Source organism: Rhopalosiphum maidis, chromosome 1, assembly GCF_003676215.2.
Source record: "Rhopalosiphum maidis isolate BTI-1 chromosome 1, ASM367621v3, whole genome shotgun sequence".
Lineage (NCBI taxonomy): Eukaryota > Metazoa > Arthropoda > Insecta > Hemiptera > Aphididae > Rhopalosiphum > Rhopalosiphum maidis.
Genome location: NC_040877.1, coordinates 45,275,635 through 45,302,749, shown reverse-complemented (window position 1 = coordinate 45,302,749; position 27,115 = coordinate 45,275,635). Strand labels below are relative to the sequence as shown.

Below are 27,115 nucleotides of genomic sequence, written 5' to 3'. Positions count from 1 at the left end.
TAAATTTAAAATTAAAAAAATAAAATTAGTGTTGTGATGTCTTTTAATAATGTTTTTTTTTCATTGTTCTATGGCTAACCATTGTCAAACGACCCGGTATCATCATGTAAACAACCCGGTGCGTTTTTCTATCCGTACGGATATATATAATATTAGCTACTGCAACTTGGTTGATAAGAACACTATCCTATGATAATGTTATTACTAGGCCTTTATTGATTTAAGTTATTCAACATTACTATTAACAACGTCGATCTGGATAGATTCTCGCAAATCACAATTGTTTTAGAATTTAAGCAGTTTAAAAGTGTATACGGACAGTCACAGTCCTACTTAGAATGTCATAGTGTCATATCGGAGTATACAATATTACACACGTCATTTTTGCGAATACCAGAATTTCAACCACTCGTGTATTTTTTGTAACTTGATACGATCTATTGGTAAGCGCTATTTCTATTTTTATTATTGTTGTTAGTATTCCATACAAAAAATACAGAACATACTCTTGATATGTATTAGTGTATTACTAGATTTCCTTCAAACGTCATAACATAATATCATGTTGTAAAATAAAAAAAATCACATGGTAAATGTTAATATTCAAGGTTTTCTAGACGTTTTAGCCTTTAGATATAATTTAGATAACTATAGATAATAATATAATCATTATTTATGAAAGTTATAGAGTTTTCTTGAAATCAAACCAAACTAGATTAAAGTATAATACGAGTCAAATATTTGATATGAATAACATGCAAATAGATTAATATCTATCCGATATCTATCATTACATTGCCCAAACGTAAAAGTGAAAGAAAACATGTATGGGTATATCTTTATGGTGTGAAAAATAGCTACTGAATTTATATTTTATTATTATAATATTAATATACCATTCATTATAGAAACCAATCTTAAAGCTATAACTATTTTTGATAATTTAACAAAATTTATAATAATATTAATCCTTCTACCTGCTAGTTTTTATTTTTATTTATTCTTCAAGAATATAATAGACTCCACTGAACATGTTCGTATGGAGGCCCATGAGTTCACAATTTGAAATATAAATTCATTAATTAGTTAATATAAAATTAAATAATTACAATTTTCAATAAACGTTTCTCACATAATTAAAATATCAATATAAATAAATATATACTTTTTTCTTTGTTTATAAAATATAATATTAAAATTTAGTATTGTGTACAAAATTGTCAGTTGAAATACCTATTACAATATTTGGAAAAAAAACTAAAATTATCAATAATTATTAAAATAATCTAGGTAACTAATATAAGTAAATAATACAATAAATCTATACTACATTTGTTACGAGTCTTGTAACAAAATAAAAATCGTGTTCTTGTAATCGCCAAAATATAATTTTTTTTTTTAAGAATCTTCAAAGAGTTCTATGTTAAATTTCTTATAATAATATATTAATAATATATATATAAGATTATCTACCAACAGTTTTTATAGAAAGAATATATAGTGGCATTAGTTACAAATAATTAAATTAGTGACTTTTGGCATGTGGCACGTTGTTAGTGATGTTAGTTCCCAAACAACAAATTTTTGCTTTTTTTTTTTGTTTATTAAAATTTTCCAAGTTGGAAGGACGACCAGATTGTATACGTTTAGCATCAGACGTTATTTTTCTTTTACGCCTTGCTCTAGATGTTGGCTGTGTACCTATAAGTTTTCCACGACTAAGTCTGTTAAAAAATATAACAGAAAAATCTGATACTATATTTATGGTACCCTAGTCTTCCAGAACTTTGAAAATAAAATCGACTAGCGTAGCAGCATTGAATGCTTTACACCTTTCAAGTACAACATCTTTAAAAATAAGAATAGAAGATTCTATGACATTATTTGTATTATGGCCATGTATGAATAAATGTTTTCTATAACACACAGCCCACTCTTGCATTCGATTTTTAAGTAACGTTATATGTTTGGCAAACTGTATATTTTTATCTTTACATAATTCATCCATACCTTTTAAAGCTTCAATTTCATTATGAGAAAATAATACTGATCTAAAGTATAACATTTTTGACTTTCTATCAGCCTTGTCTACACCATGTTTAGACTCCCAGAGCCATCTCCATAATGCTTGACATACATGAAATGCGCATAACAATCGCGCAGATGGAAATGCTGCTTTTAAAGCTTGTCGTTCAGCAACGCTGTCATCAGTCATAATTACTGATGGATATAATTGTCCATCAAAAGCAATATTACCTAAACATTTTTTTAACAGCGTAAAAGCATGAAAATAATCATCCTTTGTTTGATGTTTATGAATAATAACACCTAGTGGAATACTACCAATTTTTGATGAACCAAAGAAGAATGTAACACTAGAATTTCCTTGATCACAAGAATCACTTGAATCATTAAAAACAATGTTTTTGAAAAATAAACAACAGTGAGCTCTTTTCATTATTGGTTGTCACAATAGCAATAGCAAAAGGATTCTCAGAAATTTCTATACGTCCATCATATTTTTCAAACATTGATTGCTTTTTACGGAAAATATTTACAATACCATCATTGGAATGATCACCAAAATATGTAGTCCTAAAAAGTAGAAAAATAAATCTATAATATAGGTAAATATCAATACTCGTGAATTTCTAAAATAACGAGATAATGAGAAATACATTTCAGAAAATGTTGTGTAAGTGTGTATTTCATCTCTATATGTTGATTAAATTGTAATCATAAATAATGTTATGAACTGCCATGATCTAAAAACAAAAGACATGTGCAGTTATTTTAAATAAATGGTTTTTTTATACATAGTTTATCATGAATTAATATTAACAAACAAAAAAATATTTTTTTAAAAATAACATAGTTTATTTTTTGACTTTAGTCATTTGTTTAAGTTGTTATTTAGATTGTAGGTACTTACATTGAAATTAATAATTATTACATTCATAACAAACTTTGAAATAGTTTGATAACTAAATTAAAATTATAATATATTATTAATAATAGTATTATATATTATGCTTAAGCTTATGATGAATAATTTATTTTACTTTACATCAAAAAGGTAAATTAGGTTTATAATTTCATATATTTTTATTTTGTATTACTTATATCTATAATGGCTTAACATGAAATGGCCGATTACCAACAAATGATAAAATGGTAAGTAATATTTTTTTGTAAGAGTTTTAAACAGATATACTTATATAACTATACACACAAACATGACACAATATCCTTGCAATTATTAATGCTATGTAAAAAAAAAGTACAAACTTCCAATTTTCATACATATATTGCACTTTTCGTTCAGTTGGATTAATTTGAGCATTTGCAAGAAGTTTTATGAATTCCATTTCATCATATTCCTCATTTGAAGCTGTTAGCTGAACTTCATGGTGAGATTTGGCAACTGATGGAGTCATTCCATTACTAAAGTAGCTAAAAAAGTTATCGTGGATTCCATTACTAACCTTCAAAAAACTATAAGCTTCAGAATTATGAAGTTTATGTGTATGTATGAATTTAATCTAAAAAATAAAATAAAATACCAATTTTAAATACTGATATCACTATAGAAATAATACGCAAACAAATACTATGTTCCAAATTACAATTAATGTTACCTAATTAGGTATCAAACATAGACACCTATTTAATTTAATTAAGTTATTAAATTATTATTTATTACCTTAACCTATACATATTTATTTTAGTTTTGGTTAATTTTGACTTATGCTATAATTTAACATTAAATCACAATACAATTATAGAAAAGTATGTGAAATCTATAAATTTAAAAATATAAATAAAAAAAAACTGTTGCAAATGAAATGAAAAATATTGACAACTTAATCTCATGTTAAATAAATTGTATTAATGGTAAAAATAAAAAAAAAACAACTTTTTGAATAAACAAATAGGTACATTTTTAGAACTAAACATTTACTTTTGAAATATTTATTGGAATAAATTAGTTAATAAATGTACTTACCTACATAATACATATGTGATAAAAATAAATATTGTGTGTACTGAATATTTTAATATACATATAGGTATCCATTTTTGTAATATGAAATACACCTGTGTATAATTTATACAATACATATTTACTTACTATATATAACTTATTTTATATTCAAGATAAAAAAGTAAGAAAAACTTAAATTACAATTAAAATATAAATTCATCTGTACAAACCTGTATTTCAGTATTTAAGTATTTAGACTATTACGTAAATGCTCATCTCTTCTTTTGGTGTGCATTGTGTCTTTTTTAATAACTATTTTAATTTCAGCTTGGCATTGTTTGTTACGGTTTCTGGTAGTAAGTATAGATGTTTTTTTATTTTTAGAAGAATGTTGACAAGTGTAGTCTTTTCTGTACAAATAATTGGTTTTATTTGGGAAAGTCCTCTTTACAATCCAATGGGTTTTTGAATTATTCGAAAATAAATTGATCTATTCATCACAAACAAGGCTATATGATTCTGCTTTTTGGTCAATTGTTGTACAAATAATTGCACTGAATTCACTCAGATTTACAATATTACTTTGTACTATAACATATTTTAAGTTAAAATCAAAGTAATTTAGTTTGGACATCTTTAACACTTCAACGTTCAAACATGTAACACAAAAATATAACCGAGTAAAAACTTGAAATGACTTACAATTTACTACGACAACTACCATGAACCAATACCCATTTTATTTATAGGTACATTGTATTTGATTAATAATAATAACAAAGTAAATAATAATAATAATAATAATTTCAAGGGTAATTCAATTATTATAAAAGATTGATTTTTGTTCTAAATAAAATGTGCTTTTTCATTATTTTCATTAATATACATTGTCAATAATACTAGTGATACTATTAATACTAATTATAATTTTCCAAGCTGATATTACACTCATATGTTTCTAATTATTTAGAGTATTGAGTATTGTTTAATTATTTTATTATTATTGAATACTTAAATATTAAATGATTTATTATTGCTTTAAAATCGAATGTAGTAAACACATATTTTCTTTGTCTATAATCAATGCGTTGCTAAACCAGTGATTCGCTTCCTCCACAGCTCGTTATTTTTAAAAATATAATTATTCATGTTTGATTCTATAGTTTTCTATGTTAAACTGTTGTAGTTAGATTATTAAATTAATCAGTTTAGTTTCAATTATTTAATCAGTTATTAATAATAATAATCACAATTTCAAATTCAAATAGGGTAATCAGAAGCGAGGATTTAATATCATGGCTAGTTTCGAGTAGGGATTGTTATTACGCTGCCGGGACACACTGGTTGAAAACCTCTAAGTTATACAGTTAAAAATTTATTAAAATTATTTATATTAAGATGAATAATATTTAACGACTGATCTTTATTTAACATCACATTCATGTATTCCCATGTACTATTATAAGTGATTATTTGATTATAGTTGTTGGCAAAATTATTACTAAGTATATTATCAGCTAATATTTATTTGAGAAATACGTATCATCAATTTTAAATTGACTTTTCTTTGTACTATAATTTTATTTTATTATATTTTACTACATAATATATGTGTGCCAAATTAGTCTTGTTTCATTGCTTTCCCAGTATATTGCTATTTACCGCTTATCGCTAATACAAAATATATCACAAATGTTTTGTCTAATATTATTAACATCAAAATCATCTTATATTTTTGCCAATTTAGTATTAATATGTCACTGATATACTATATTAGAAAAATACAATATTTTTATGGTTAATTAATTAATATAGGTACCACACTATCTAACCCAACATTTGTTAATAGTTATTTTGAGCTTTATACTTTGTATTAAATAATTAAATTTATGAAAATTATGGAACTCAATTTATGATAAGCCAAAATGGTAAATTGTAAAGCTCACTTATCTGTGTATCGATCATGTACATTTCTATAATTTAATATTGGTATTAAGTAGTTTACTGTAAAACATTGTATTAATTCAAAACTTGTCATTAATAGATTAATCATTAATAAATTTAAATCTAAATTAATTTCATCTTATTAACTTAACTCATTTTCTGTAGGTACTTAACTTAAAATCAACTTGTGTTTTTTAGGTATCGAGTGGGTTACTAAATAGTTTCATAGTACTTATAAATAGATAATATTTTTAAATAATTCAAAAATATTATTATGTATGGTAAAATTCATAATAATATAAAAGTTTTTGGTTCCCCAGAGTAATGTTTTTAAATTTATTAATTTATTTATTTCAGCAAAATCCATTACAGTTACATAGTTACAATAAATTACATTAATACTAGCTGATATGTTTACAAACTGAGTTATAAGCTCGTATCTGATGTACGAAGTTTATGGATATCATAATTCGTTTACAGTAAAATACTATTATAGAACTAAAAAAATAATTGTTTAATTAAATAATAAAGTACTACTTAATCAATTAAATATAAATATAATAAATATGGCTAGGATTCGTATGCAATAAAAAACTGTAAAATATGACTTTTATCTACTAAATTAATGCAAAAATAAACATTTAAATTTTTGTAAGATAAACACAAAAATATAGTTACAAAAAAAATATTTATTTATTGAAATACATTAGTAATTGGCCGTTTGTCTTAATATAATATAATTAAGAAATAAAATTTATAATTCACATTTAATAGTGGAAATACATGAGTTACATACAATGACCCCATATTTTTTTAAATTTTCGAATATAAATGATTGTAGTATTGATTTATATTAACTGAAGCTTTATCGCATATCCATTGTACCATAGGATTGTATTAATAAAAATAAAATTTATGTTTTACAGCAAAACTAAGTTTTATACTTAAAGCAGGGCTAGAATTAAATAAGAAATGTTAATATTAAATTATAAATATTAATTACAACATTTACAATAAAACATGTATTTTTTGCATTCTTATTATCAAAGTATGAAATAATATTCATTTTATTCAATATATTCATTATGCAATAATATGCATTTTATCCAAAATATGCAAAAACATACAAAATAAAAACACTACCATTTATCTCATCATGAGGTGATTCGTGGACATTACTGACAAAATCAATAATAAGAATTCGCAAAAAAAACATGCTGTTGCATATAAATTCTAGCCCTGAATTAATAAAGTAAATAGATATCCTAGTACAAGACTAAAATCAGTGCTAGTTATTATAGTTGTAATAATATAATAATATATTCCTGATACATTCGTTGCATTTGTTAAACATATTGACTTTTTATAATTTTATCAATACACACATTCTCATTAAGTTCATTAACTATTTTATTGATTGACTTTTTTATTTGATTTTTATTAATTATATCATTGTAGTTATTAGATTTACTTTCACATAAACTTATTATTAGACTCCTTACTTAATTATTTAAATTGTTGAAAATAGTTTTCCCCATGTAATCGGGAGAGTTCCTAGAACTTGTTAGTAATCAGTGCTTGGAAAGAACGTGTTCAAAGGAATCCGTTCCATTTTTAAGAATTTATTAGGAACGTAGTTCCTTTTTCATATTTAGGAATGTATTGGAATTTAAAATTAAAACAAAAATGTACCTGTTTTTTTATTTTATTTTATTTCATATTAAAAGAACGGTAAAGGATTTAGTTCCTTTTTAACAAGAAGAATGTGAACATGAACTAGTTCCTTTTTTAAATGAACTTTCTAAGCACTATTAGTAATGTATATGCTGGTTTAATGTATTTTCCTGTTCTTTTGTCTATTATTTCTATAGCATTTAGTGTTTGGTTTTGTATGGATTTTATTAAAATTTCTCTAATATATCTATACTAATATTATAAAGAGGAAAGATTTGATTGTTTGTTTGTTTTGAATAAGCTCCGAAACTACTGAACCGATTTAAATGAAATTTGGTACATAGATAGTTTAGACACTGAGAAAGGACATAGGCTACTTTTTAATACAAAAAAAGGGCTGTAAGAGGTTGAAATAGGGGATGGTATATAATATATCATAACACTGTACCCGCATGGCGTTTACTAAAAATAAATAAAAATAAAAAACACATCTAAAGTAATTAAACATATTTTTAGTATCCTAACAACCGCTAAGATGAAATAACAAACAATTTAAAATAAATATATCTATAGATTTATATAAAACCCCCCTTTTACCCCCTTAGAGGTCGAAGAGTCTAGGGTTGGCCAAACTTTTTGATAAATTTTTAGTAAGAAATGAGAATATGTTTTTCCTTTATGGAGTCATAAAAATACATGCAACTATTAGATAGAGTCGACTGGAATTTTTTATTAAACTAATAATTATATAATAGTACATTCTAAGTAATAACGCAGCTGATGTCTGACGTATTTAATTTCCATTGCATCTTGCGACTATAAAATACGTATTTATTCGAATACACTTTGAAAACCGTTTAATCGACGTGAGCTTCACACATTATTAACGCGGGCAACGCCGTGACGGAACAGCTAGCCATTTATAAACAGATAATATATTTATTTTGTTGAATAATTCCCCTGAAAGGTATTTTAATAGAAGAGAGTACATTACTTTTACAATAATTTTTTAGGCAATATGCAATGAGTTTGTTCTGTTTAATCCTCCCCATCATGTTATGGCATAAAATAAAATTGAATTACTCAGTGTCCTTATTTTTGTCGTGTAGTTGATTTGTCAAGAAATCAAATTTTGTAGAACAAAATAGTTAAGCTCCTCATTTTATTTTTAATATTCTGTTTAATATGTTCTGACCATTTCAGATTGAAATTTATTGACTGTCACTCCTAAATATTTAAACAATAATACCATTTCAATTGGTTCACAACTACAATCTGTCATACTAGTTTCGCATTTATGTATTATAAAGTTGTTACCAACAGGGAGCTATGAATAAATTGTAACTATTCACACGCAAACTGATTTATTTATGTTAAGTGATATAAGATTTTTCCCTTCCTGTCATAGATATACCTTAAATCAACTTCAACAGTTTGTTTCAATATTTTCCAGTTATCTTCAAAATTAACTAGTGCTATGTCATCAGCTAATATGGCTAATTTTCTTTTTAACAATGAGGCAGCTATAAAGTTAATATATTTTAAAAATAATATAGGGCCTTATGCTGTACCTTGAGTGACTCCATAACCTTTGACATAACAATAATTACTATTATGAGATCCAATAGTAGTTAGTTGTTGTCTGTTACTCAGATAACTAATAAACCGTTTTAATATATTATCAACAAAGCCTAAATATTTTAATTTGTTTAGTAATAATTGTCTACTGATTGAATCAAATGCTTTTTTCAAGTCCAAGAAAAAAATTAGAATTTTATTTTTTTACTATCCCTTTTTTTATGTAAAAAGTTATTTAAATCAATTAAAGCATCCTCAGTTCCTAAATTTGTTCTAAACTCATATTGTCCATCAAATAATATTTTGTTTCTTCAAGTTTTCTAATAGCTGATTTTTTATTACTTTTTCAAGAATTTTAGCTAAAATTCCTACTATTTAGATAGGTCTATAATTAGTGAAATCTGTTTTATTTCCTTTTTTATGAATGGGTACAACTTTTGCTACTTTAAATTCATGAAGTACTATACCATTAGTAATGCTACAGTTTATTATATGTATAATAGGTAATATCACATTATCGCCTATTTGTTTGAAAAATAGTCAGTGGTGTAACCAACAAATTTGGGCCCCTCCTCAAAAATAAAAAATGGGCCTCTAAAATATTGTTTAGATAGATATATTAGTTATATTAAAAATATTTCTTATTTTTTAGATTGTCTTTTTTACATTTCATAAGATTGTCACCAACATTTCTTTTATTGAAATTATTTTTAAAAAGTAGGTAATTAATACATCTCTATACTTAAACAATTTAAACTTAATATGTACTATATTATTAACCAATATGCTTATAAACTTAATATGTACTATACTATAAACCAATATGCTCAATAGGAATTAACAGAATGGATATTCAAATTGATTCATTTATATATAAATTAAATTTAAGATTAATTTTTATAATTTGAAGTGTATTAAGAACATTTAAAATTACTATTTAAAAAAAAATAATTTCTAATTTTTTTTACGATACAAGGTGTTTGGGTGTTTGGGTTATATAGATTTGTTACATAAAAACATTGAAAACCTTAATTTAGTCATATAAACTTTGGAAAAGAATTAAAGATTATCCAATCAATATGATTTGAAAGTAGTTTTGTAAAAAAAAGCAATTATTTATTTTGAATAATAATTATCTAATATACATTTTATTACAGTAGTTAGAGTTCAAATAATTGCAAATCGATTTTCAGAATTTGCAAATCAATATTTTTTTTTTTTTGACGAATTTTACAAGTACCTCAGGTATAAATCACAAAAATGTTAAGAATTTTCAACTTTAAATGCTTATAAACAGAAATTGTGACTAACGATTTATTTTTTTTTTTTTTTTACAACGATAAGTACAACATATAATAAACCTTCTATTAAATCTTAAAGATTTTTTTTGAATGATAAATTTTTTATAAATTATCTTTATAAAAAACTTAGAAAAATAGAAAATTGTAATTGTCTATAAATAGCCTAAAAAGATATAACCTACTAATTATCCTAGACTGACAAATCATCTCCGTTTATAATCGTTTTTCGTATACAATGATAACTGTCATTGCATTCAAATTAAACACATCCATTATAGTGACCTACTTCCCATCTCTACTATTTAGCAGAGCGATACCCACTTGCCCACCCTTTTTTTTTATTTGACACGATATAAAAAAAGGTGGACCACCCCTGGTCTTATCATTGATCAAATGTCAAATTTTTATATAAGTTTATATTAATTATGTCATATCTATTATTTCAACTTTAAATTTGTAATTTACCTATGTATTAAAAATCAGATTCCCTGTTAATTTTTTTAAAAAATGTATAATTAAAATATATTTCATCTACCTAACAAGGTTTAAGAGATACTTTTATTATCTAAATTTATAATTATCTTGTTAAATTAATTTAAATTTTATACAATCATTGTTTTAAATTAAATATATTTTCAATAAATTAGCTTAGACTATTTAAAAGATTACTAAATTGTACATGTTTTTTAGACGCGGACTGTAATGTAACTCTAATGACTCTAACTACTGCAATATAATGCATATTAGTTAATTATTATTCAAAATAAATAATTGCTTTTTTTTACAAATCTACTTTCAAATCATATGGATTGGATAATTTTTAATTCTTTTCCAAAGTTTGTATGAATAAAATTAAAGTTTTCAATGTTTTTATGTAACAAATCTATATAACCCAAACACCTTGTATCATAAAAAAATTTAGAAATTATTTTTTTTTAAATAGTAATTTTAAATATTCTTAATATACTTTAAATTATAAAAATTAATCTTAAATTTAATTTATATATAAATGAATCAATATGAATATTCATTCTGTTAATGCCTATTGAGCACATTGGTTGAAGTATTTTATAGTACATATTAAGTTTAAATTGTTTAAGTATAGAGATGTATTTATTACCTACTTTTTAAAAATAATTTCAATAAAAGAAATATTGGTGTCAATCTTATGAAATGTAAAAAAGACAATCTAAAAAATAAGAAATATTTTTAATATAAATATAATAATTATTGTTAGCTTCTTCCTCCGGTTCAATTCTTTCAGAATTTCAAGATTTTATTATTTTAATCAATATGTTTAGTGATGTAAAATCATAGAACTATAAATTAATAGATTGTGCGTAGTGAGAGGAAATACCAACCAACATTAAGCGTAGGAGATCGAGAAATAAGTTGGGAAAAACAGTGTAAATATTAAAACAAAACTGAATTATGTAAAATTATTAAAATCAATTATAATTTATAAACGAAATGGTAGTAATTTAGCAATTCTTAATAATTTACTATGATACATTTTATAAATTAGTTCCATTAGTTTAAATAATATTATTATTTTCTTATAATTGTATAAATTACTTATACTGTAAATAGTTTGATTGTTTCAGCAGTTTCAAAGAGTAAACATTATCACAGTCTACGTTTAATAAATTAAAAAAAAATTTAATGAATGTTTATGAATATGATTATAGAATTATAAATACATTTTAAAATACAGTAATATCTATATAGAAATGGAGCCAAAAATGTATAACAATTCATCAATTAAGAACGGTTGGGCCGATTTGGCTCAATTTATTTTTAATTATTCGTAATTGCCAGAAGGGTTTTATGAAAAAAAATTTTGGAAAAACCCTTTTCGATGATTGATTTTTTGAGTTCCGTAATATTTTTTTAGAATTGAAAAAGCTACAGCAAGTTTTAGCTTATAAAAATGCCAATATAACATAATTAATCGTTAAAATGGGGCCCCCGACCTACACCAAAAAAATGGATCAACATGGAGAAATATGCCGTGTATTGAATATTAGGTATTAATATTATGTTTAACTATATAAAGTAAAGTTGATCAGAAAGTTGTCATAGTAAAAAAACAAATTAAAAATTATCCATCCATGCATAATATTGTTGATATAAAAATAAAAAATTAAAAAATAATATTATATAATTAAAATTTGAACGTAGGTTTACTGCATGGGCCTAACAACCTTATTACGCTCCCATAATTTCAAAATTAGTGGTGGCCGAATGGGTTAAGGTGTCATTTAAAGAGTGGTGATGTCAGAAATTCGTCAATTTTGTTATAGAAGGTGGGCTTGCGGTGACGTTCTCTATCTAGATCATCTATGGCACATGAATTATCCCGTTCTTTGAGAGGGGAGTATAAGGGTTTGTCTTTTAGTACTTTTTTGGTTGCTCTCCATAGTGAGCCATCTTGTGATGCAAGGGACGATAAATTGTTGGAGAATGATTGTATGCATTATTTAAAATTATTATTAATTATTAATATGTATTATTTTTTAAATTGATTTTACAATGTTGCAGAATCAGCAATTCTAAAAATTAAGATTTAAACAATTATTTTAACTTCTCATTGTGTAAAAGGAAGGCAGCTAAAAAGCATGTGGAGTGCTTTTTTCTTATTTAAATGTAAGTGATTATTTTATAAGTATATCAGTCTTAACTCTCTAGTCCATATGCACGTTAAACAAAATTTAAACATTATTTGTAAAAAAACAGTCAATGAGGGTGTGAAATGAGAAAAAATAATTCATAATTAGATTAGTAGATAGTACATTTTGATATATATAGAATAAGTTAATTAATAAAAGTGATAAAGTCAATACACTTTACTTATGACATTTTTACGAAACATATAATCTATTACCATATCACGTAACACTGGAGCCATGCATAATTTTTCCTATAAAGATTGATGTACGAATTATTAATAATTATTTTATACCTATGGTGGCTGCTATTAATTGAAATTGGGTGGATTGCCGCGGACCCATTGATCTAAAAGGTTATAATATTTTTTTAAATACCAGTGCCATTGATCTAATATAATTAAATAAAAGCTTTTAATAACTATTAAAATTTAACAACTTCTAATACTGTCATATTATAGCTATTATAGTTGCTGAAAACAAACAAGCGTAGATTTACCAACATAAAATGGTGAAAGAAATATTTATGAATGATGTTACATGTGGGCCACCAAGGAATAGGTTGAGAATAATTTTATTGAGATATTAACAACAGTTATGACTATGATCCGCATTTGTATGTACTCAAATAGATTAAAATAGTATGAATTTTTGTATCATAAAATCATTAAAACTTTTAAATATGCACTTGATATGCTCTTATCCAAAATGTATACATTTATATTTATATTTTTAATTTCTTCCAAAAATGTTAATGTAACTCAATTAGATAAACTTAAATTTTTGATTATAGATAAACTTATAATATTAATTAAAGAATATATTTAAAAATATATTCAACAAATAAAATAAATATTTTATGTAGAAATATGAAAAAATATCAAATCCTTTTATACCATTTATCATTTATTTGATAAATATTTATGAAAAAAATAAAGAAATGTTATAAAAAAAAATCAGATTAAACAAATAAAAATTTAATTTAGTCATTGATAAATACATTTTAGTATTTTCTAAATTTGTAATTGTCTGAAATTCTCCATTAAAGTTAATTTTTATAAATGCTAAATAATTTTTTACTATAAACAAATTGAAAATTTTCTTATAACTATTTGAAGAATCATTGTAGGATTTTTTTATTATAGTTTTAATGTCTTCATAGTTATTCACATTAAATAAAACTGCTTCTATCCATGCGTCCCAACTTTTAATAATTGGTTCAATTAGTAATAGCGACTCTGGTAGTCATTCTTCATAAAAGTTGAAAATGGGAAGGTGACTTTAAAAAAGAATTCTTTACATTGCTAATTAATTTGTTTATATCACGGAATAATTCTCTTATTTTTTCTGCCAGTCTGATAAAAATAAATGTCAGTTATCATTATTTCCTCCTATAGGCCCTAATATTTTTAATCTGTCCCAAGATACTGTAGAGTGATTGGTTTTAGGCAGTTCTTTACATGCTAAAAGATTAAAACAACTAATACATCTGTAATGAAGTGGCTATTTGTATCAGTTTTTTCATCAAGTGTAATCCAAATATTTGTGTTGCCAATAACTTTTCTGATTGAAATATTAAAATCCCTATCTAATATTTATTTGTTATTATAAAATAGTAATTATATTATATTTGTAATTTATAAATCTTAAAGACCTGCTGGTGAATTTATTAAATCAAAAGTATTATTTAAATAGATTTTATGAAAATGAAGATTAGGATGTATAGTTTACAGTTTACTTAAAAATTTAACAATTATAATAATTTTACTTGTAACTAAAAATGTTTATAAATCAATAATTTAACAAAAAAATTTTTAGTTTTAGCAATACACTTGAAATTACTCAAACATTTTGATATTTTATTAACACAATATATATGTAAAAATTGAATTCTTTTACTTGAGTTAAATTTGAATCACTATTCAAATATACTTTTTACAAATTTAACTATATTATTGTTTCTAATTTTCTGATTATTGATGATGGCAATAAAATCTTTATATTTATTATTAATCTCTGATTTAATTAAACACAAATTACTTTTAAATTCTTAGTATCTTTTTTTAAAAAAAAAAAAATTATCAATTCCATTAGAATATATTTAAATGAATTTTAATGTAATTAATTTTGGTACAAAAATTACTAAGTTTTTGCACGTTTTAAAAACAAATTATTATTAAAAAATTTTAATTTGCTATTAGTTCAAAGTATAGAATTTTCATTTTTAATTCAATATTTGCATTAATATTATTTTATTTTAAATTTCAGATTTTAAACATAGCCTCGCTCAAAATCTATGTGCTGACATATTGGTACAAAAAAAGCAAGTGATACTAAAGATGAAATTCATCTTAAAACATTAACAAACTAGTTTTTAAATATACATAATATTTGAGTATTATTTCATACCTAAAATAGTGATAAAAAGATTGTAGCCTAACTTCTTAGTGATTAATTAAACATGCTCCTATGAATTTTTTTCTGTTTTTTAGGTTATTCTCTTTAAGTTTAATTGAGAAATAACAATATATCATTAATATTATACATCACACACCTACACATAACTAGATAAGATTTTAGACACCTTTATTATATTATTATTATTAACATCTAATTATAGAATATAAATATGTAGTTTGTTTTGAATCTTCTTGTGAAATACATATTTAAAACCTTTGTCAAATTGTATTTGTATTTGTATTGAATACAATTAACTACAATTACAACTAAAATTAATAAAATACATCAAATTTGAAAATGTACAATTGATAAAAATGAATATTAAATAAAATAAAAATTATTTGAAGTTGTGTAAAAGCTGAGTAAAAATCGGTATAATTTTATTTTTGATGTCCTGAATTATAAAAATATTTATCAAGACATCTGATAGAAAATCAGCACATTTGGTCATATTAGTTGTACATGATACATATATATTGATAATATAAAAAAACCAAAATAACTATATGATTTTTAATACTATTTTAGTACTATGATTCTGTCTATTAATAATAAAAGATAAGATGTGGTGAAAAATGCTTTAATTATTAAAATAAAATAAGTATTGAATATTTAACTTAAATTTTAAACAAATAAATAAACTTAAATTAACATATTTTTTTCTTTTACTATTGCATTAGAATTTAAACAAGTCAATAATGAAAAAATTTGAAATTAGTTAATTAGTTATAATATAAATTGAAGTATATATACATTTTAAAAGAACACTATTATTAAATTATATCAGTGAAATAAAAATAGTGATTATTTTATGAAAGTATATTAAGTTGCTAATATTTAAGTATTTTATAATTGATAAAATTATATTTTTATCTGTATGGTATACCTGTCACATATAATAAAAAAATAAAATAATTTAAGATATTTATTATAGAATTTGATATAAAATAAAAGTTCAATTCATCATCCTTATTTACATTATAACAGTTCATTAATTTTTCCATTCAAGTGTTTCTTGATAAAAGTTGATAACGACTTGCGGGTATAATTTATTAGCCTCTTCAGCTTTTATCACCTCAGGCTCTTCAATTCCTTTATACTTTATTAAAAATATAATCTTGCCATCACAATTAGTAACATCCATAATTTTTTCTACTTCTCTAGAAGGACCAACATCTAATGATACATGGTTTTTAACAATTGAATTTGATAGCATGCTTTTTCTTTTTTTTTCAAATTGTTTAATTAAATATTTGCAGTTAAGATTTTTAATAGGTTCCCAAGAATTTTCCGAATCATTGAAATCTTTCCACTTGATTAAGTATTCCACCTTGCCATATCTTTTACGCTTATCTAAAATTTTTTTCACAACATACTCCCGGTTTTCCTCTTCTTGTTTTACAGAATTAAAACTAGAATCTGCGTCATTTTCAGTGACTTTGTTTGGGCTGTAATAAAATTACATTAACATGTTAATAATTGAAACATCAAAATAAATTATATCATTTACTTTAAATATGTTTGCTGCTGATAACAACCAAACAGTGTTACTAAAATTTTTTTGTATACGTGTAACCTCTATAAATGTTATTCCTTACAAATTATAATATGTTATTAGATTAAGCCAAAATGACCTATGAAGTATAAGATTTCAATTTTATTTTTTGAAAAATACCTCAGTTACGTGCAGATAATATACGGACAACATTTGCTAACTAAAAACCGTGGGTAAAAATCGAGTTAATGTGAAGTCGGAAGGCCATGCACGTGTATAAATATTATTTGTTACTCACCGCCTGTGATTCATATCGAAGACTCGTTGATGAAAGTAACAGAAATCAGATTACAGCGTTGGAGAAATCAACCGTGCAGCCAAGGAAATTAAAACAGTAAATCATCGAACAACAAACAACTAACAACTAAAACAAATACAGATAACCTCAATAGTTTAGCTCGTGACACGAAATGTGGCCGGTGACCATCACGAACCTAGCGGTCATTTTACATAAGTTTTACCAGTGATTCAGCAGACACTAATGTGAAAAAAAAGTTATTACAGTGTTGCCGGCGTCGCCATTCGCTCGCTGCACTCGCTCGGATAAAAAAAAACGAAAATATCCCTTGACTTATTATGCAATACCACCTCAAGCGGATCACTGGTTAAACACCGTATAACCATACATATTACCTGCCTTACCACTTTTATCATTTTTCAAACTAGTGCTTATCACTCTTCACGTTTACAAATTCCGCCACGTAATTGTTTGAAGCTAGGTGATAAACAAACCCTTGTTAGTTGTCGTATATAAGTAAAACCACAGTTATCTATTATCTCTGGCCCACTTATAGTCGTGGTGTGCATTCGTGACGCTGATGCAGTTTAACAAGTATCTTACTATAGTAGTACCGTCCAATTGTATTTAATTATAATAATTAATAATATATTAAATACTATAGTATTAAGTACCTATACTATATAATATAGGTACATTATAATTTTACTATTACTACAACTGTTGAAATGTTGGCTGCGTACATTATGAAGTTGTAAACCACATGGTTTCGCGTTCTTTGTTCGTCATCGTCGTTGTCTCATTTGATGATAGTAATTTATTGTACTTATTCGTTATTTCGCGTAATCGCGAGCTTTATTATCATTACAGCAGTGTGAGACGATACTACCGAAAATTACTTGACGGTAGATATAAACCACCATTGTGTATCATCTATTTATCAGCTTATCCGTTTAGAGATCTAAACTTCGATCATCATGGTAAGTTAAACAATTTGAAAACACCCTCCATAACATTTGCCATTATTGAACAAATGGCATATTCATATTTCTATTGTGTGTTTCATAATAATCGCACTTTTGCAGCTATGCTTATAATATGATATTCAATCGATATCGATGTTGTCTTTTTTTGTCTACTGTTTACTTTTCAGTTGTTCATGAGCAATTTGCATACTTTATTTTTAGATTAAACAAAATACTCAGGACAGTACTTTAAACGACGAACGTGTTCAATTTAAATCAAAGGCTGTTGTTGTGGTTTCAACAGTTCGAACACCCAATTTTATTCATCATAAGGTTAACACTAATCTAAATTTGAAACCACAAAATTTTTTAAGTAACGAGGCTGAATCATTTGGTGTGCGGTGCGTTTCTGGTAATTTTCATGGACTTTCTAGGTAAGATATATAGGGAATATTTATCTTCACAAGTAACAAAACATTCAGTTTATATCGTCTTTATGTTGTTTAGTTTTGAAATGGCAAATATGTTTCTCGAAGACATTGGCAAACTGGACGTTGTGTCAAGTGCAGAAAATATTAAGAACCTTTGCAAGTTGCCATACAGTAAGAAATCTGTGAGTAAATGTTAATTTTTTTAATACTTCTGCAAGTACACTATATATAAATGTATGATATAAAAATCATAGTATAAATCGATAAATCTACAATAAGTATTTAAGTATAATTTAATAATTCTAATAAATAAAACATTTTAATTTAATTATTTTGTCTTTAAATTTAAACTATTTAAATTATTTTAAAGGTTAGCATTATGGTACATAAAATTGGTAATACCTTACTATTTGATGAATTTGATGTCGAGGAACACTTGACACAAGATACATCTGAGAAATGGGCCTGGTTAAAAAAATTCTTTTACAACAATATAGTAAAATCTTCTGGTACTAAGGTAAGCTAATACATATTTAGAGTGGGTTGATTACCATAGGTGGTATTTTTTTATAGTCATAATTCACAATTATTGGAAAAAGCATAATTTTACATTATATTAATATAATTTTTATATGTGCTCTATGTTACATAATAACTAAAAAATAAGAGTGAATATATGATAACGTTTCGTGAATGATAAAATGAAGAGACCTCCCAACGGAAGGTCTTTGTCGTGAAATATTTACATTATATATGTATAGTAGAATTATTAACTTATTCTAGGGTCTAGAGTTATATGCACTAAAACATACATAATGTCTATGTATTTATGAACTTATATGATTAAAGTATGCTAAGATAAAAATAAAAATACTCATGTATTAAATTGAAACATATTTAAAAATGTATTCAATAAAAATATACCAAATATTGAAATAATTTAATTGTTAATTTCTAATAGTTCTTTAAGTTATGTTCATTTTATTTAACATTGTTTGTGTTAGTTACTTTACAATGCAAGTTCAAAATTACCATCACTTAGAAAATTGATTGACGTATTATTGTTTTATGTATTATATTACTGTATTTCCAATAACGAACAAATTGTTTATTTTTTCATCGCAATTATAAAATATACTTATTGTATTTATATATACAATTATAGTTTATTTTTTTTCATTATTAATGTTTTAATTTTATAATTTTACAATAAATAAATATTTAGTTGTAATAATCAAAAATTATTTTGCATATTTGAAACTTTTAAATGCATATAATTCCAGTCTTTAAAAATATATATTATAAATCTTATGACATTCAAAACTACAAAACTAATATTATAATTCTTAATCATTTTATTTCAGAATTGAAACTTTCCAAAAAAATATGGTCAATAGTCAAAGTTATATACACCTATTTTTTATTTCATTAATATTAATATTTAAATATTTTTTTTTACTTATTATATAAATAGTAAATACACTGAATTTTTACTCTAAATAATAACTTAATACACTAATTTTTTATATAAACACTCGCTGATTAATTTGATTATAATTTAAATGTATACATACCAAAAATATTCCTCCTCCTCCCAGGCAAAGAACTAAAACCGCCCCTAAACTTAATATTTATCAAAGAGTCAAATACATTGAGGCATACTAGGTAAACTAAGTAACTATATTAGTTTTTATACTAGTATTTCTATATTGACATTATTGTTGTGATACACCTTACAAACTATATATTGTTGTAGTGAGTTCTATTGATAAACAATTAGAAACCTAATGAGTAATGATATAACTTAATATATTTTTATTTTTTCATTATAATATGCAAAATATTTAAAAATGTTTCCAATATGCAAATTAAATTTTGCATACCAACTAAATAGGCAATATAATATATTATCTCTCCTAGCTACTTTTTAAACTAATATACTATATTATGTTAATTATTGACATTTAGTTGTTAAAATAATTATAAATCTTTCTTTGATGAATTTGTTTTTCTTATTAAATTACATTATATTATGTAATAAACATACAATTGATTTTCAGTTTCAATGATTGTCGTGTATAAAAGAATTTAAGACTTCTAGTGCATTTTTACTCGGAATCAGAATATTCACTAGATTTTATTTTTAATTAGGAATTAAGTGAACTACCTTTAAGCCAAATATAAACTATTTTATCAAATATTCAATTGTATCTAATTTCTATTTTCAACCTAATATACTTTAATAAAATTCAAGATCTATGACTTGAAAGTAATAAAAATGTCTCATCAGATTTATTTTCACTTCAAATATACTGAAATATAAATTAACAATTTTAGTATAGGCTTTAAATATAACCACAATTTGTGAATATTTAAATTTAATTTAACCTAATAAATACAAATTGGCCAAGGTATATGTAATGTAGTAAATATATCTTTTAGTTTTTATTATTATATTATTATTATTAGGTACCATAATATCAATGTTTCAATCTGTTTAAAATTATCTTAGGGTGCATAAACATTTAAAATATTATGTTCCCCTTCAAAAAACAGGAAACTTACTCTTTTTGTATACAAAAAAATATAAATCAAAGAATAAAACATTAATAAATTATAGTAAATAAGCAATAAAATAATTTCTTAGAACTTAAAATAATCTAAAATATTAATCCTGAAATTTCAAAGTTGAAAATACTAGTTTAGTTGGATATCTAGAGCTTTTAAATCTTACTGAATCTAAAATTTTGTATTTGTATTTATAAATAATAGGTTGAATGCATCACTTTTAAGAAGAATAATTCTAGAAAAATTAATCATAAAAATTTGGTATCAAAATTTTTGCACCATACCATAGGATTAGATTCACACAATGACCTAATAAAAAATATTTGCAATGAAACTTCTCAAGTAAGTTTAACTTAAAAACATCATAAATATACTTTAATTTAATACTTATCATAATAATTTGTATATACAATTATTGATAGTTAACTTCTCTTTTACTTAAGCTTGCATCAGAAGAAATATTTCCAGGTTTTCCTCAAATACATCGATTATTTAACCGAAATGTTTTATGGGATTTTGAAGATTTGCGAATGTTAATAGGCACAAATTTGACAATTTTTAGAAATGACAATAATTCATCTTTAAGCACAAAATTGAGGTTTAATATTTTTTTTACCAATACATTTCATGACTTTATTAAGTAACTAAATGCTAATATTATTTTGTCTATTTTAGAGACATGTCAAAATCTTTAAGTGTGTTAACTGGGATTGATTATTGGCTAGAAAACTTAATGAATGATATCCCTGAAATCGAATTTTGTTATCATATAAATGGTATTGTCCAAAAGTATGAACGGGTGAAGACAGAAGATATACCATGTTTGAATGGCTCGACATTTTCTCCAAATCTAATTAATAATAATATGCAAAAACTAATATTATTTTTACGATCGTCAACTATTGTTGGACATACATATTGGTTATTCAAAGGTATAATTAATTCTTTATCAGAATTCTTTGTAAAACTTTAGTTTATTATGAATTGTATCCATTCAATTACAGGGAAAAATGATACGGTACAACTTTATAATTTGACAATATTATCTTCTGAATCATTAATTGATAACCCAAATCCATTTATATTTCCAATGGCTTCGTTGTTTAACCGGGTTGCTTATAAATTTAAATATAACCCAGAAAATGAGAAACTGTATAATTCCATTACTATTATACATTTACTTAATAGTAACCTAGAATTATTAGATAAACATAAATATCCACAAGTAATTACTATTTACTAATGACTCGTATTGTTTGTTAATATTCTTTTCACTGAAATTATTTTTTAACTTTTAGGTTGTTACATATGTCAATTGTTTTTTATCAGATCTTTACATTGCATTTGGTAATAATCCATCAAGCTCTATAAAAGAAGAATTAACTAACTATAATGAAAACCCAGCTATTTTTCATTTTGATACTGCCATTGCATCATATGATTTTGGTAATGAGACCTATCCTATTGATATACAAAATGAAAATGTATCACAGAAAAAAATATATTCCAAGTTCATTATTCAATATAATTTTTATATATATATTTTTATTTGAAAACAATTTATTATTTTCAATATCTTTTGTCTTTTATTCATTAGTATCCGAAGACTCTACATCAAAACATAATTTAACTGCAATCAAATGTTTTTATGAGGCATTGTATTATATTGGAGATAGTTTAAGTCGTTTACTATATTTCAAAAATGATAAAAATATTATGGTATGTATCAAACAATTGATTTAATAAATAAAATTTAAATTTAAAGTATTATCTTGAAAAAGGTTGAACTTGGACAAATATCATTATCTGAAACTAGACCAATTAAATATCTTGTTTCTGAAAAAATTGCAAATAATAAAAATCATACTAAAGGTATTAGAAAGAAAAATCAGAAACCAAATAAAGGGAAAAAAATTTTAAAAAAAGATGATATTGAATCTAAGTAAGTAGCATCTCAAAATAGTTATTCAAATTAGATTGTTTTTTAAATTTTAAGTATTAAAATATTTTCTAGTCCTGACTTTTTATTTTATTTTGTCATTTTAGATCTATTCCAACAAATTGGAATAATCCACCTAATGTTAAAAGCAATAATTTGTGTAATTCTGGTCTCAAGCAAATGCTCTATGAAAAAGCATCCAGAACATATTTTAATTTAGCTGATAAATGGTTTGCATGCAATAAGTAAGATAAGTAAAAAATATTTTAGACTATTAAATGTTAAACTAATTTTTTTTTCTAGTTATGGACAAGCTTTAAAAAATTTTCGGCGATCACTTGAATGTCAATTACAGATTGTCCATACTGAGGAGAATTTATTCAAACTTATATTAGAATGTTGTGGCAATTGTTCCTTATCAATTGTTAATTCTTGGGATAAAATAAAACAGTACATAAGTGAATTTGAAACTGATGAAATGTATGATTTTAAATTAAGAGAAACATTGTTACATAATTCTAAAAACTGTACTAACAAAGGTAATAAAATAATATTTTGTGTTATTATTTTATTAATTACTTTAATTATATTATAAGTTATATTTTAAGAAATATTATATTAAAATCTTTACAGATTTAAAAGCAATACCAAAAAAAACCATTAAATCAAAAGAATGCATGTTAAATACAGCAAAACATTGTTTCCTACGCGCATTGATATTAGAAACAGAAACTGAGAAAAAAATTACTCTGAATAAACGATTAGGCATTGTTTACTATCAATATACTACATTTTACATGAATGAAATAATAAGTAAGTTGTAGTATAATTTAAACTATGGATAATGTATAATTGATTTTTTTATTATATTGTTTAATATTATATTTTCATGTAGATGCCATAGAAACTAATACCCCTCTAACTCTTATAAAGTTAAAATGGCTTCAAAACCAATCAGAGCTTTATTTTAAATTGGGGAGTAATATATTTAAAAAACAAGATGATAAGATTAATTTTAATATGATACATCAAAACTTAGCAAGTTTCTACCAATACATAGTACTATGTTTAAAAAAATTTCAGATGCCCATCAAAGAATTAATTAAAGAAGATAATATAAATTCTAAGGTTGGTTTCCATAATTTAATGATTAAATTTTAACTGATAATATATGTATATTTATGTATTTATTTTTATATATATATATACAATTTAAGGTTATAAATATCTACACGAAACTTTTATTAGAGTTGGGTGACCGTGAGTCTGATTCAGAACTTTGGGATGAATTTAACTATGAATTATTTTCAATTCTGCACTGTATATCAAATCAAAACTATTCAATATTATCCAAAGTATGTAAGCAGTTTCTGGGTTTAAATAAAACATATTTCTAATCAACATTTTTTTTTTTTGACATTTAGAACAGTTCAAAAAGCCAACAAAAATGTATTAAATTATATGAGGAAGCTTTGAAATATTGTGATTTGAAAAATAATACAACCAGAAGAACTGAATATGAGTTTAAATCAGCATGTATTCACTTTAAGCTAGGATCATTGTTTGCTATTAATTTAGAGTATGTAGACAATATTTTTTTTAAAATATGTTAATAGTAATCGTGTCTTGTGACTTGTCATTACTTAAAATAAATTGTTATGTTTTTATTAGATGTTATGAATTAATTTTAATTACATTTATGTTTATTTAATAGCAAATATATTCACATGAAGTCTCCAAAGGTTGATTCTGTTTTACTTCAAATTGAGTCTTATTATAATACTTCATTTGAAACCTTTTTTAAATTAAACTTTCCATTGGATTGTCTTGAAGTTCTCTTAGAAATGATAAAACTAGATATACGCTTTATTGATGGTATGTATAATTGGTATATAATATGTTCAAGTATTATAATAATTAGTATCTATTTTCATTAATACTTATTTTTATTTTTATATTTATTATCTTATGACTTAGGTACATTGCATAATGTTAAATATGTCAAATCTATTATAAAAACATTGAAAAAATGTAATAATGTACTTGAAAAATTTTTTAAAAATAAGGATTCATTAAAAAATTTTTACATTGAAAATAAAATTGAGGACTTGGATATTCACAATAAATCAAATTATGAAAAGAGAATATTTAAAAATTTAATAGATCTAAACGAAAATGTTTGCAAGCTTTTGAAGTGTATGATTAAGTTAGCCATAACTAAAACGTACAAGTAAGTGAGCTTGTTATTGATTATGCAATTATTGTATGTGTACACTATACAATTGTTTTAACACATGTAAAGATACAGTGTTTAAAATCAAATTATTTTATAGCAAATCATAATTAATTTGTTCTTATAGATGGCTGGCTGATAATGAAGATGAACTGAAAAATATTTATCGTTTACTGTTAAGAAATAATATTTCTAAAAATAACTATTCACAACTTATGATAACTATAAATCAATTACTAGTTTTTTTGATAACGTGGGAATAGATTTATATGTAAATGCCATCGAGATAGCTTAATAATTTATTGGAGAGTATATTTAATAGATGTATCTGTATATCAAAAACAAATCACGCTTAAACATTTTTGATGGTAAAAAAAAATATTGGTGAACTTGTAAATATGTAAAAGAACCTAAGCTTTTCAATACACTTTAGATACTTCTAATGGTCTGATTGTAAAAATTAAAAATTATTCATGCTTATTAACAAGCCTACATGTTAGATTATAAAATAAATTTATTATCAATAATAATAAAAGTACAAACAAAATATAATATAATAATTTAACATCAGATAATGTAGTGAAAGGTGTTATAATTGCTAAAAACAATAATATTATTATCAAATATTTAAAATTAATATTGAATAAGTTTATTAATTACTTTTTTTTTTAGTTTATTTTTAAAAACAAAAGTAGTTAATATTTTATTAATATTATTATAAGAGTTTAAAAAAATACCAATCACCATTTGTAGTAGAACATTTATTTTCTTAAACATAAAAAAACTTAATTGTACACAGTTATTAAGTACATATTAATTTCTAACTATTACATTTATAATATCAAGATATTATAATTTTTTTATATTTTGCTGTGGGCATTTGGTTTTTTTTTTCAATTTAATAATTGTTAAAATTGGATACTTGAGATACTTAAATTACAAATTAAATTCTAGAATTTGAGAAAATAAATACATACAAACAACTTTATTTATTAAAAAAAAATAATAATAAAGCAGGATGCCTTAACTTAAGGTTACCTTTCTACACAACATTATTTTACATTTTTTCTTTTTTTGCTAGGAATATTTAAATTTAATAAATGATTTTTTTATATTTTTAATTTTTATAATCTTTTTAAAGTTTTATTTTAAAATGACATTTATATTTATATAGGTACTTATTTAAATAACTTATTTTAGCATTGCACATTCTAATATTTATGTGGCTATGATTGAAAGAGATAAATAAAACTATGCTCATGACTACGTGAATCAAGGTTTACATTTACAGTGTGACTATTTGAAAAAAAAATAGGAAAGCATTATCTGCTTAATAAAGACTAAAATATGTTATTTACACTATTAATTAGTCTAGTAATAACTAATTATTATTAAATAATAATACTTAAGCTTTTTAGATTAAAATTAAAAATTAAAATAGTTTTTTAAGCTTATCTATATATCTTGGTTTTATTTAAATTATTTACATTATAATTATATTCAGAATTAATGTTAAAATTGAACAAAAATTAATCAAATAATATTGTATTCCTGTGTAAATTATTATTGTGATTTATT

At 23.6% G+C, this 27,115-nt stretch overlaps 2 protein-coding genes across 2 annotated transcripts; one reads left to right on the top strand and one right to left on the bottom strand.

Moving 5' to 3' along the window:
* Positions 1 to 16,599: 16,599 nt before the first annotated feature.
* LOC113550022 (heterochromatin protein 1-like) lies at positions 16,600 to 17,518 on the bottom strand. Its single transcript, XM_026951607.1, has 2 exons — positions 17,402 to 17,518; positions 16,600 to 17,056 (listed from the first exon to the last, which is right to left on the bottom strand). The coding sequence occupies exons 1-2, from the start codon at positions 17,413 to 17,415 to the stop codon at positions 16,600 to 16,602; spliced, it is 471 nt and encodes a 156-aa protein (XP_026807408.1). The 5' UTR covers positions 17,416 to 17,518.
* Positions 17,519 to 18,329: 811 nt separating this feature from the next.
* On the top strand, positions 18,330 to 25,294 carry LOC113550029 (erythroid differentiation-related factor 1-like). Its single transcript, XM_026951621.1, has 19 exons — positions 18,330 to 18,381; positions 18,589 to 18,800; positions 18,874 to 18,979; positions 19,168 to 19,314; positions 21,570 to 21,707; positions 21,809 to 21,963; positions 22,041 to 22,297; positions 22,370 to 22,590; positions 22,664 to 22,811; positions 22,963 to 23,084; positions 23,147 to 23,307; positions 23,412 to 23,549; positions 23,608 to 23,843; positions 23,938 to 24,117; positions 24,200 to 24,432; positions 24,522 to 24,659; positions 24,729 to 24,883; positions 25,019 to 25,192; positions 25,282 to 25,294. The coding sequence occupies exons 1-19, from the start codon at positions 18,379 to 18,381 to the stop codon at positions 25,292 to 25,294; spliced, it is 2,937 nt and encodes a 978-aa protein (XP_026807422.1). The 5' UTR covers positions 18,330 to 18,378.
* The last annotated feature ends 1,821 nt before the right edge of the window (positions 25,295 to 27,115 follow it).

Coding starts and splice junctions, on each gene's coding strand:
- LOC113550029 (XM_026951621.1), top strand. Junction 18,801..18,873: donor AATTTTCATGGACTTTCTAG/GTAAGATATATA, acceptor TATGTTGTTTAG/TTTTGAAATGGCAAATATGT. Junction 22,812..22,962: donor CATTGCATCATATGATTTTG/GTAATGAGACCT, acceptor TTTATTCATTAG/TATCCGAAGACTCTACATCA.